At 54.9% G+C, this 13,387-nt stretch overlaps 1 protein-coding gene across 1 annotated transcript; it reads left to right on the top strand.

Annotated features, from left to right (window-relative positions):
• Nucleotides 1-385: 385 nt before the first annotated feature.
• Nucleotides 386-12,988, top strand: CADM4 (cell adhesion molecule 4; the record flags this gene model as incomplete). Its single annotated transcript, XM_084258000.1, has 9 exons — nt 386-449; nt 9,158-9,304; nt 9,545-9,697; nt 9,935-10,069; nt 10,418-10,582; nt 10,711-10,801; nt 11,186-11,358; nt 12,219-12,347; nt 12,879-12,988. 9 exons carry the CDS (start codon nt 386-388, stop codon nt 12,986-12,988), a joined length of 1,167 nt encoding a protein of 388 aa, XP_084114126.1.
• Nucleotides 12,989-13,387: the final 399 nt, after the last annotated feature.

Below are 13,387 nucleotides of genomic sequence, written 5' to 3' on the forward strand. Positions count from 1 at the left end.
CCCCCTCACCTTTCCTGACACACAGCCGCCCGCACACCCCCACCTCTTCGCACAGCCCCAGCCTCGCGCCCTCACGCAGGGCCCTCAGCCTCCCCCTCCCCGCCACGGCCACGCTCACCCACGCCTCGCGCGCCCTCGGCCCCGTCCGCCGCTTCCCACCGGGGTGCCGCAACCCCAGCGGCGCCCCGCATTGTCCAGCGGCCGCTCCGGGGTCCCGGGGCCCCGCCCCTCCGCGGCCCCGCCCCCGTCGACCCGAAGCCCCGCCCCGGCCCAGAAGCCCCGCCCCGGGCGGGCAGGGGGCGGGGCGAGGGGCGGGGCGGGCGGCGCGGGCGGTGCAGGTGCGGGGCCGGGAGCGAGCGGCGGCGGCGGCGGTGTCGGCGGCACCATGGGCCGGGCCCGGCGCTTCCAGTGGCCGCTGCTGCTGCTGTGGGCGGCCGCGGCGGGGCCAGGTAGGGTCGGGGTCCGGGGCGGGCCGGCCGGGCCGGGGAGGGGGCGCGCCGCGGTCGCCGCCCGGTCGCCGCGGGGCCGCAGAGGCCGAACAATGCGCGCGGGGCCGGGCCGGGCCCCCTCCCCGGGACAAAGCGCGGCGCCGCCGGGAGCCGGGGCCGCGGGCGGGCGGGGGAGGGGGCGCGGGCCCGCCGCCGTGCCGCAGCACCCCCACCCCGCGCAGGCCCGGCGCCCGGCGGGGACAAAGGGCCGGAGAACATCCCCCCGCAACCCCAGTCCCCAGCCCGCCTCTCCCGCCCGTCCCGCTGTCCTTCTGTCCCGTCTCTGCGTCCCTGGGCCCGGCTGCCTCTGAGTCCCCCAGTCTCTCGCCTCGTCCCTCCACCGTTGTCCTCTGTCCCCCGGTATTGAAGTCCTCTCCCTCTGTCCCCCCTGTGCCCCCACCTCCCCGGCTCCCACCTCTCTGTCCTGTCTTTGTCCCCCACCTCTGTCCCCTGGTCTCTGTCCTTTTTTATTGGGTCACTCTGTACCCCCATCATCCTCTATGCCCCTTTTTCGTCCCCTTGTGTTTTTGCCCTTCCTCGTTGCCCCGTTCTCCCTCTCCTAGTCCCGCTGTCACCCTGTTTCTCTGTCCCCTGTCTGTCCCGTACCGTGGTCTCTGTCCCCCTATCTTTCTGTCATGCCTGTTTCTCTCACTCCCCTGCCCCATGGCTCGCTCCTTCTATCCCCCTTCTTTCTGCCCCACGGTCTCCCTGTCCCTGTCTGTCTGTCTGCCCTCTCTAGCCTTACAGCCTCCATCCCAGGATCCCCCGTGCCATCCTTCATTCCTCCATCTCCCTATCCCTCTGAGCTCCTGAGGAGAGAAATGAAGTCAGGAAGGGCACCCTAAAGGGCCCTGGAAGGAAGTGTGTGTGTGTGTGTGTGTGTGTGCGTGTGTGTGTGTGTGTATGTGTGTGAGTGTAGGAGTATGTGGGAACCTCAGCATGTGGGCACACATGGATTCAGCAGTTGCCTCCCGAAGGCTGCCCTTCCCCACCCATTCACACACCCAGGCCCTGACTTTCAGAGAAGTCCCCTTCCTGCACATCCTGGGAGTCATACACAGACCCTTTATCACATGCTGTGAGAAGCTGGAGACCTCCAAGATAGGGTGACCCTGAGACTGGGGACAAGGTCAGGAAATGTCACCCACTCATTCACACTCTCACACTGTGTGAACCTTGGACCTACCACAGGTCACCCTCTCCCTGGTGGGCAAAGTCACTCTTGAGAGGAACGGATGATGGGGAGGTGGCAGAGCAGAAGCAAGAGGTTCCAAAGAGATGTGGGAGAGGAGTGTAGCCTGATGGCACAGGGCTGGGAGCCGGGATCACATCCTAACTGTGGCTCCTTGACCTAGCGATGGATGACCCGCTCTCGGGGTCGGCTTCCTTTCCTGTAAAGTGAAGAAGTTGAATTCAGTGACCTGAAAGGGAACTCCAGCTTCTGGCATGTTGGGTGTGGTTATCTCTTTCCCCTCCCTTTCCCATCCCTGCCCAGAGATGCACTCAGCAGAAAAGGACTCAGGACCAGGAATTGGATGGGACAGAGGAGCCAAGGGAACAGGGTAGGGTTTGATACAGAGCCTCCCTCCTCTCCTCTGTGGACAAGGCAAGGGACAAAGCTGACCTTGCCACCCTCTGACCTTTCTTCCTTCTATAGTCTTCTGCCATTGCTTCAGAACTTTCATTAGCTCCTTTCTTTGAGGCAGCCTTGGCATCATTTTCCAGATCAGCGCTTTGGTATCTTAGCTACATTTTCATCCAATTTTCTTTTGTCTTTATTTTCTAAGTCTCCCACCCCACCCCAAGCCAGGCTTCTAGAATCCGAGACCCAGTGAACAAAGACCCTGACAGTATTTTAGGATGTCGACATCTTTAGGATACCAGAATCTCAAAGTCTTTAGAATAAAGACACATTTGCAGTTCTAGAACCTTGATGGCATTAGCATGCCAGCCTCTTGGACAACTTTAAAATTCTGAAATCTTGACCTCTTAGAGATGCAGAATCTTGACATCTCTGCCAACTAGCATCTTGACAGCTTAGAATCATGGGCCTTTTAGGTTTTCCAAATCAGAAGACAGCCTAAGAGGACCACCCACCAAGTTCCAGCATCTTTTCTCCAGCACTTTTGGAAGGTAGCTTGCCTCTTGTGTAATTTTCAAGTCACTGCTTTTAAACTGGCCCCCCCAATCCCTTCTTTAAATTTTCTCTAAATTTAATGGCGTGGGGCTTTAAATGTTGGGCAAGAGAGCTACTGTCATGGAGGCACTTGGCTGGGAGGCAAGGGTGTAATTTTATGTCTACCCCTGCCCTCTCTGGGGCTCACTTTCCCCTTCCATAAAGCCTGGAGAGCTGGAGTACATGGTCTCAGAGGGCCCTGCCTCTTTTTCCTTTCTGTTGGCCTTGGCCACCAGATTTTAGGGGATATCGATGGTCCCCTCATTTTCCTCTTAGTCACCCCTCTTTCTCACTCACCTTGTCCAATCAGCAGGTCTTGGTTTGGGACATGAGGTCAGAAACTTACTCTGTCTTTCCTGGTTCACCCATACATCCGCCAAGAATATCAGAAAAGAGTATTGAGATTTATGCCAGAAGAAGGAAGTGTCCAGGGCAGGCAGGCGAGAGGAGGTGAGAAGGATCTGGCTCCCTGCCCAGAGATGTACCCAGCAGAAAAGGACTCAGGGCCAGGAATTGGATGGGACAAAGGAGCCAGGGGAAGAGATATGAAGAAAAGATAGAGAAGCTCTTAAGAGTTGGGGTGGCTTTGTAGAGGGAGAAGTTGTTGATCTAAGGAATGGTTTCCTCCCAAATGACTCACTTTTCCTTAAAGTGCTAAAGTTCGGACAGGCTGATCTGAGATTAGGGGGACCTTCTCCCCATCGGGAGTCACCCCAAAGTACAGGTCTTGGGAGGTTTCCATCATGGACCCCCATTTAGCCATGAGCTAGAGGCCTGAGTCCTCAAGAGCCTGGAAATAGGGCTCAGGTTCTGTAATAAGGATCCCAGGATCTTACACACAGCAGGGCTGGGGCCTGGGGTGGGTTAATGTTGTGCGAGCCTGGCCTGTCCCCATCTTGGGGAACACAAAGGCAGCTTTCTTTCTCAGGGTGGGGGGTGGGGGGGCCTTGGAGGCAGTCAGACTCGCCAGTGCCCAATGGCCTGTGGCACCAGGACCCAAGCACCCACTGGTTCCCACCCAGGCAGACTCCAGGTCCATAGATCCTCAGGAGCCAGGCACCAAGGCTCCTCCGCACACACCCAGTGGGACCAGAGGCAGCGGCAGAGCCTGGGCCTTTCTGGGAAGGGGTAAATAGAGGGCACTGGGGGTGGAGGAGAGGACAGTGGGAGCTCAGTGCAGGCTTGCACCCTTCTCAGAGCAGGAATTCCTCTCCTGACCCCATGTCACAGGGGAACCTCCGAGGACTCCCCCACCCTCTGGCTGGGCCTGAGGCCCAGAATCCAGGGAGTTCTGAATATCCCAGGAACGTGTGCCCACAGGGGGGGCTTTGTGTGTGAGGCTGCTGACTCACCCCTACACCCCCCACCTGATGCCTGGGCCCCAGAGAGGAGGGGGCCAGAGGGCTAGGGGAAGGCAGGCTTGTGGTTCTGGGGGTTGAGGACTGTGAACCCAGAGTCAAAGTTTCTAGGAGAGGAGGGACCTAAGGGCCTGGATTCCTAGTCTGAGGAAGAAGGGGCAGTGGGGTGGGGGGAGGTTGGGGGCCTGGACTCCTGGGTCTGAGGGAGGAAGGATGGGGGTGGGGAGGGGGGGGAAATGTCTGGAATCCTGGGTCTGAGTAAGAGGGTCTTGGGGGTCTGGACTCTGGTCTGAGGGTGGAGTGGCTGGGGCCTGGGATTATAGGTCTGAGGGAGGAGGGATGGGGGGTCCTGCACATGTGTGTCAGTGAGAGTAGGGGACTGGTGTCCCAGACTTCTGGGTCTGAGGGAGGAGGCTGTGGGTCTGAACTCTTGGGTCTGAGGGAGGAGAGAGCTGAGGGTCCATAAGCCTAATTCTCGAGGGAGGTAAAGGGAGCGGGGGTGGGAGCACAGTCTCCTTAATCCTAAGAGAGGAAGGGGCTGGGGGTCTCACTCTAGGTTTCTGCGGGAGGAGGGGCTGGGACCTTAATGCCTAGGTCCTGCGAATACAGGCTCCTTCACAGGCTTGAGCTGGGGGAAGAATTGATGCTTTGTGCGAGGATGTTCGGACTCCGCCATTGATGGGGGGTTGAGAGGGGGTTCGATCAGGATGTAGGGATGTACCACCTCCCTAGGGGAGGAAGTGGGGGAAGGAGGCAGGATGCCATGAGCCCCCTGGGAAGTGGATACTAAGGGGGTGGCTGTGACCTTCGCAGAACTGTGACCTTGAGACTCCCTTGGGTATGCGCTGACTCAGGACCCAGGAAGTGCTCCCCCACCTCTCTTAGTCTCCGTGGAAACATCCACCAGCTGTGTAGTCTGGACCCCTGGCTTCTGGGTCCTTAAGGAGGAGGGGGCTGGAGGCCCAGACTCCTGGGCTTGAAGGGGAAGAGGGTAGGGGCTTGGAATTCTGGGCTGAGGGAGGAGGATGCTGGAAATCCAGATTCCTGGGTTCTGGTGGAGGAGGTCCCAAGGGGCCTGGACACCTAGATCCTGGGAGAGGAGACAGCTGGGGATCGCATTCTTAGTGGAAGGGAGGCGAGTGCTGGATTCTGGGTCTCCACATATCACCTGCTTAGCCACTCTTTCCCAAACCTTCCCTTATGCCTTTTTCCAGGCACCATTCCCATGACCGACTCTAGGCTGTCAACACAGTTTAAAGGGCCAGTGCCCCAATCCCCAAAGCTCAGCCCCTCTCTGACCAGCAAGTCCCGCCTCACCACCCCCCAACCCTGAGACAAAAGCTCCTGGGACATTAATATTCCAGGCACAAACACTGTTGGTTACTGACTCCTCGGGAGGGGGAGGGAATAAGACAAAAGCCCCCCACCCTCACCCCATGTGCACCCTCAAGCTGAGAACAAGGTATAAATTGGGGGGATCAGATCTAGAGGTCCTGATGGCTTCCAGGAGATGTTGAGCTTCTGCCACTGACTTGTTTGGGACCTCAGAGCCTCATTGTCCACATCTGTAAAATGGGGGGTTAGCACTGGACTAGCCCTGAGGTTCAGGATCCATGGATAGGCTTCGAGGTGTTTTTAAATGTGCCAGAATGTGCAGGCTGGTCAGTTTTCATGGGTACAGGCGTGCTTCTGGAGGTTGTAATAACAGCATTATTGTTATTACAACCCTCCCTGAGTTTGGGCTACTGGGCAACACTAGCATCATCCCCATTTCACAGATTGGGTAGTCAAGGCTCAGAAAGGTGAGATCACTTGCCCAAGGTCACATAAATGGCCAGTAGTCCAGCTGGGATCAAACCAGGTGTTTGGGAGAAGAAGAATGATGTCACAAAGTTGTTGTGAGGCTGAATGACATACTGCCTGATGTGTACTTGATTCACTGAGATCCCCAGATATTTATTGAGCACCAGGTACTCTTCTAGGAATTAGGAATGCCACAATAGACCTGATGGATGATGTCCCTACCTTCGTGGACTCTATGTTCTAGTGATAGAAGACAGACAATAAACAAGTAAGCAAATTAGTGACATTTCCATAGAAGAAATAAAACAAAATGATGATGTAGAACGTCTTCTGGAGGTGAAGGGATCGGGAGTAAGAAGGTCACTAAGGAGGTGTTGATATGAGCAGAAATCTATGAGAACGGGAGGTGGTCCTGGGATGATCAGGGCAGAGGGAAGAGCAAGTGAAAAGGCCCAGTGGTAGAAATGAGCTTCAGTGTGTTTGAGGGACATCAAGGCTGGTGAGCCTACAGTGAAGCCAGTAGAGGAGGGTGGCTGGAGCTGTATTCAGAGAGGAGCCAGGCCATGCAGCACGTGCCGTGAAGATCCAGGGAAGAAGTCTAGATTTTATTCTAAGTATAATGGGCAGTTTTTAGAGGCCTTAAGTAGAGAGGTGACTTGATTTGATTGATCTTTTTGATAAATACGTATGATTACTGTGTGAAGAATGGCTCTAGTGGGGGTCAGGAGAGGCAAGCATGGAAACAGGGATACCCAAGAGAAGACTCTTAAAGGATCCAGATAAGAGATGTCGTTGTTGGACCAGGGTGATGGTAGAAGAGGTAGACAAGTGTGAAGAGATTTGGCAACTGTTTTGGAGGAAGAATAGATAGCTGTTACTGATGGAATGGATGTTAAGAGGTGAGGTGAAAGGTGAAAACTTGGATGATTTCTAGGCTTTTGGCTTGAGCAATTGGCTGGATGATTGGCACCGAGATTGGGAAAGCATGGGAGAGGCAAGGATTAAATGTATTAAACTTGATATTCCAGGAGGTGCTAGATAAACCCCTAATTGTGGCTTAAGTGCACAGAGCATTATATGAAAACATAAAGGAAGTCCAGAAGTAGGCATCCAGAACTTTTATGTCAGCTCCACATCATCACCAGAGACCTGTGCAACTTACAGTTCTTGGCAGCCCTACTGTCCTGGTCCTCAGGTCCAAGATGGCTGTTAGAACTCAGGCATCACATCAGAGTTCCAGGCAGCCAAAGGTGACCTGGTGGAAAAGGCCTTTCCCCTTTCTCTAGGAATTCCTCCCAAAATTACTACATGACATTTTTCTTTATATCCAATTGGACACAAGTTTATCACACAGTCCCACTTAACCATAAGGGAGTCTGGGAAGTATCTTTCTGCAGGACATAGGGTAACTATAAAATACAGTTATTTTACTAAGGGAAAAAGGAAGCATGGATATGGGCGTAGAAAGCTCACTGTCTCTTCTTCCACCCTCCAGAATTAATCATTTCCATCCCTCAGCTCCCAAATAAGATTACCTATGCTTTTATAGGGAACACTTTTGGTGGGATATTACAGTGATTTCTGTCTACCGCCTCATAAATACTGAAGGCCTTCCAGGGCAGGGATCTCATCTGACTCATCTCTGGGCATACATTCCCTGAAAACCTATCTACTGTTCAGGAAATACTTGAATGAATGAGACTCTGAGCCAGAATATAAGATACACGAACAGGTAGTTATCCCTGTATTTAAAGGTCAATCACCAGATCTGCTCAAGGCACTGTCCTGCCTTGGAAGCTCCACTGACTTTGAGGACAAGAGCTAATAGATTGGCACCTGAAATCTCTGGTCAGGACATCTCCCAGTGCCTCACCGATGCTGGACACTTTTTACCCAGGCAGCCTAGAGTAGATGTGGATGCAGAATATGGCATCAGAATGGTTTGGATGCAGATGCTGGCTCTGCTACTCTCAGGCTGTGGCCTTGGGCAAGTCATTTTCTCTCTCTGGGCTAATGTTCTCATCTCTAACATGGGAATTGGAAAAAAAAGGGGGGGATTGATAATAGTGCTTACCTTATTTAGGCATTGTGATGAATAAATTGCTAATGCCCTTAGCACAAGGTCTGGCATAGCAAGTGTCTAATAAACAGTAGCCATTGTGGTTATTGCTTAGAAGGTGATAGTGACAATGATGATGGCGATGCTGATGCTGATGGGTCTCAGCTTTGACCTTTACTCGAGGCTATAAATCTAATCTCCTACCTTGTTGCTCTAATGGATCAATCAGAGTAGGTTAACTGCTGTAACAAACAGCACTGAAATCTCAGTGGCTCATGTTACATTCCTGCGTAGGCAGGTCACAAGAGACAGTCACACAGGACTCTGGGCTCTGTGAAGGCCTCTCCATGCAGCCAGCAGGAAGGATTGTGAAATGAGGCAAGCTAGAAGGTGTATTTCTTTCTTCCACCTATATCCCCTTGGCCAGAAATCAGTCACATGGCCCCACCTAAAGACAAGGGATGCTGGGAATGGTAGCCTAATTGTGTGTGATACCAATTAGCTTTGGTGGTGTAACAGAGCCTCCAAAACTCACAACTCTGGGGGTCAGCAATTTCAGTTGGGCAGTTCTGGAGGGAGGGGTATGTGTGAATGTAGTCACTTGGTGGTGCCACGGTGGTGGATGATCCAGGAAGGCCTCACTCACATGGCTGATTGTTAGTGCTGGCTGTTGGGTTGCTTTTCTCTCCATGTGGTCACATCCTCAAAGAAGCTGCTCTGGGCACCTTCACCTATATCAGGGCACAACAGGAGTTGCCAAGCCTCTAGAACTCACGCAATATATCACTTCTAGCAAATTCTGTTGCTCAACGTGAGTCACAGGCTTACTCGGATTCAAGGGGCTGGTGTGCAAGGGCAAGGAGCAGAACAGGCCATATTTGCAGGAAAAGTGTAACGTGTACCCGGGTATGGAAGATGGGGTGTGTTGAACACATAGTGATACCCTACGCAGGCTGAACAACTGCTCACTCTATAATACCTGAATGTAGCAGATCTTTCTTCCAGAATCTTCTCTGACCAGAAGTCTTCCCTTCCTCTGGGCTCTCAGTGTGCCCCTGTGCTGCCTCCATAAGAGCACATGCCCCTGGCTCTTGACTCCTCTAGAGCCCCAAGTGGAGTTTCTCCAGCTGCAGACTCCAGCTGCAATTGTTGGGTGTAATGAACTGCATGGGAGGGGAAGGAGAGGGGTTGGAGGTTTGGTGGGAGAGGGAGAAAGAAAAGACAGAATTGCAGCCCTCCATGAGTCTCCTATGTTCTCTCTCTGCTGGTCCAGGGGCAGGACAGGAAGTGCAGACAGAGAATGTGACAGTGGCTGAAGGCGGGGTGGCGGAGATAACCTGCCGTCTGCACCAGTATGATGGCTCTATAGTTGTCCTTCAGAACCCAGCCCGGCAGACCCTCTTCTTCAATGGCACCCGAGGTGAGTCTTGAAGAAGGAGAGGACTGGGGCTTGACTCCAGAGTCCTAAAAGAAAACAGAGCTGGGAATCCCAGGTTCCTGTGTCTGAGGGAGGAAGGAGCTAGGGGCAGGAGGACTGGAATCATTCTGGGTCACCAAGGGAGTAAAGAGGTAGGGGCCTTAGACTTGCAGGTGAGTCTGGAGAACAGGTGAACTCCTAAGGCCAGGATTCCCGAATTCACTCCTGGTCCACTCTCTCCAGCCCTGAAGGATGAGCGTTTCCAACTCGAGGAGTTCTCCCCCCGCCGGGTGCGGATCCGGCTCTCCGATGCCCGCCTGGAGGATGAGGGGGGCTACTTCTGTCAGCTGTACACAGAGGATACCCACCACCAGATTGCCACACTCACTGTGCTGGGTAATGACTCCCCTCTTCTCCTGCCCAGCCCCTCCTTTCTCATCTGCTTATTCCTTCTTCCTGGACATTTAACCCAGTAAATAACGCTGGCTTTCCCGACCTCTGCCACCCCTGGGACTTGACCCTGCCACCTGGGACTCTTGTTCCCTTCGGTCCCCGGAATCCCATAGCCTGGTCGCTTAGAGCCCACCTCCGACCCTGCCTTGATGACCCTTCCTTACGCCCTCCCCGCCGCAGTGGCCCCGGAAAATCCCGTGGTGGAGGTTCGGGAGCAGGCGGTGGAGGGCGGTGAAGTGGAGCTCAGCTGTCTGGTTCCGAGGTCCCGCCCAGCTGCTGTCCTGCGGTGGTACCGGGACCGCAAGGAACTGAAAGGTACTGCCTGGGTTGGGGACAGTAGGGGCGGGCCTTGAAAACAGGCGGGGCTCTGGGCGTGGTTAAGGAAGATTGGTTTTCCTGTGGGTTTTCCTGTGGAGAAAAGCCCTGGTCTGACAGACGGGCCTTTCCACCTGCAGCTACAGAAAGAGCTGGTAGAGGAGGGGGCGGGGCGGTGAAAGGGGGCGGGGCTGTGGGCGGGGCGGGGCTTGGAGGACAGGTGACACCTGCGGCCCAGGGGTGGGGCTTAGCAAATAGCCTGCTTTGGGATTGGCGGGGGAGGAGCTTATCCCCTCGACGGGCGGAGCCTGGATTCGGCTTTAACTCTGGGCTGGCCTGGCGGGGCAGGCATGAGCAGCGGCCAGGAAAATGGCAAGGTGTGGAGCGTGGCGAGCACGGTGAGGTTTCGTGTGGACCGCAAGGACGACGGCGGTATTGTCATCTGTGAGGCGCAGAACCAGGCGCTGCCCTCCGGGCACAGCAAGCAGACGCAGTACGTGCTGGACGTGCAGTGTAAGTGCCCGGCGGGTCGGGGCCTCGGAGAGGGGGGTATCCCAACGCCAGCTGCCCGCCCCTGGGAGGCTTCCTAGTCTCTTGGGGTGACCTGGACAACCACGCTCCCTTCTCACTTGTGCCCGCAGACTCCCCCACAGCCCGGATCCATGCCTCCCAGGCTGTGGTAAGGGAAGGCGACACCCTGGTGCTGACTTGTGCTGTAACAGGGAACCCCAGGTGAGCAGTGGGTCCTGAGACTGCTGGATCCTGAAGAGGAGTGGACTGGGGGTCTGGACCTGTGTCTCAGGAAAGGGGAGTGTTGGGCAGAGGGTCCCGGACTTCCGAGTCCTGAGGGAGGAGGTTGGGACTTGGACACCTAGATCTTGAGGAAAGCGGCTTTGGGAGTCCCCACTCTTGAATTTTGAGGTGCAGGGACTAGGAAGGCTAGGATTCCAGAGACCATGGCCATGAGTGGAGACTGAACTTGGGACTGTTGGTCTTCCACAATAGGAAGGGGTCGGGATAGGAGGGGACTCTCTTATTTGGAGAGCTGCACGTCTAGATGCACAATTGGGTGGTGGCACCTGTGTCTCTAACTCACTGTTCTTTACCCCCGCCCAGGCCAAACCAGATCCGCTGGAACCGTGGGAATGAGTCTTTGCCCGAGCGGGCCGAGGCTGTGGGGGAGACACTTACGCTGCCGGGGCTCGTGTCTGCGGATAACGGCACCTACACTTGCGAGGCGTCAAACAAGCACGGCCACGCGAGGGCGCTCTACGTGCTAGTGGTCTACGGTGAGGGCAGGGTGCTGCCGGCTAGGAGGCGGGGCGGGGCGGGGCGGGGGGCGGCCTCCCCTGGCCCTCGTGGGCGCCCCTTGGGAATGGGCTTGCTGGATAGGACGATCCTAATGCAGTGGAGCTGCGGGCCGGGTCTGGGCAGAAAATTATTCCGGAATAACCAGCCGAGTTCTTACAGTATCTGGGTTCAGATTTGTCTCTGCGGCGTCCTTTTGCGGGTAGCTGTATACGACTTCGTTTCCTCTTTGGTAAAATGGAAATAAACAATAGCACCTATCTCATAGGGCTGTTGTGAAGAGTATATGAGCTACATAAAGTGATTCGACCTAGAACAAAATAAGTTATATGTTTATGACGTGGGGTAGGAATTTTGGAAGTGGTTGGGTCTTAGCCCAATATTTTAAATACCTGGAGCATTTTAGACGAGATGGGAAAGGATTTGGACCTGAGGTTCCCCCAAGAGAAATGAGTCAAAAGAAGAGATGTGGGCCGAGGCAGGTGGGGAAACGCTTACACTGCTGGGGCTGGTATCAGCGGGAAGTGGCACCTACACTCTCAGGCGTCAGACTAGCATGGCCACAAGCTCTCCGTGTGCTGGTGGTCTGTGGTGAGGGCAGGTTGCGGCTGTCCTGGGGAAGCAGGAGGCTCGAGAGAGGCAGGGCAGGTATTAGCAAAATGGCTCAAGGGTGCTTTTGTATTTCTTGAGTAAATGGATTATCTGGAAAGAGTGGAACCCTGAAAAGGGGCTACTAGGTGGCTATACTTTTTGAGGGGTGTGGCATGGTGTGATGTGGTGTGTAGACATGGGGCCGGGACTGTCCTTGATGTGCTGGTCCTGTGCCCTCTCCCTCTGGCAGACCCTGGTGCGGTGGTAGAGGCTCAGACGTCCGTGCCCTACGCCATTGTGGGCGGGATCCTGGCGCTACTGGTGTTTCTGATCATATGTGTGCTGGTGGGCATGGTCTGGTGCTCAGTACGGCAGAAGGGTGAGTTGGGCAAAGGGTGAAATCGGCGAGGGGTGTGGTTGGTTGTAGCTTTCGGAAGGGGGAGGGGCGTACAGTCGGGATTCGAAAGAGGGAGGGAATAAAGCTGCCATCAGTAGCAAGGGGGAAGCTCAGAATCAGGAATTAAAAGCCGTGGCACTTGAGGCCACGATTCCAAGAGGGGTGCATTTTTCAGCCCTTGACTCAAAAAGTGGTGACAGTGGAAGCTGAATTAAGTTCATGGGTTTGAATAAATTTTATTTCCCAATGCTGGATTCGTTGGGAGCAGGGACATACCATCAAGGGAATGAATATGGGTTGATATTTCCAAACTTTTGATGGAGTCTTCCTAATTATGCTTTTATCTATTTCTCTGCTCCTGTGTTGCCATTCCCTGGACTTGATTCCCTCTCCCTGTGTGTTCTGTCTATCCTTTGTCTTGCCTGCCTTCCTCTTCCTTTATATTTGGGTCCAATGCCTGGGTCCACATGTATGTTACTTCTTTGTCATCCCTGGGGGTCTGTCACCCCTCAGGCTCTTATCTGACCCATGAGGCCAGTGGCTTGGATGAGCAAGGAGAAGCAAGAGAAGCCTTTCTCAATGGCAGCGATGGACACAAGAGAAAAGAAGAATTCTTCATCTGACCCCACATTCACCCCAGGTCTGGGCCTGGGCAGGGGTCCACCCCACTGCCAGCTGCAAAGACATTTACCAGAGTCTGGGATGGTGGGCATCTCCCCCCACCACTAACACCTCAGACGTTTGGGCAGGAATGGGGGTGTCCGATGCCTGGGTCTCTGCAAGAGCCAGAAGCAAGGGCCCAGAGGTCTGGGTCCTCCAGGGGGCAGGGGCCAAATGTCCAGACCCCCTAAGTCCAGGGAGGGCACTAGGGATTGGGTTTGGGGAAGATAACTGGGGGAAGGCCAGAGCCCCTAGCAGCAGAACCAGGTCTTGTGGGGAGGGGGTCAGATTCTGGGAAGGGCAGGGTGGGCAGGGAAGGGTAATAGATTTCTTTGGGGGTCCCAGACCCCATGCCAGCCATT

The sequence above is a fragment of the Talpa europaea genome (assembly GCF_964194135.1).
Source record: "Talpa europaea genome assembly, chromosome: 16".
NCBI classification, from domain to species: domain Eukaryota; kingdom Metazoa; phylum Chordata; class Mammalia; order Eulipotyphla; family Talpidae; genus Talpa; species Talpa europaea.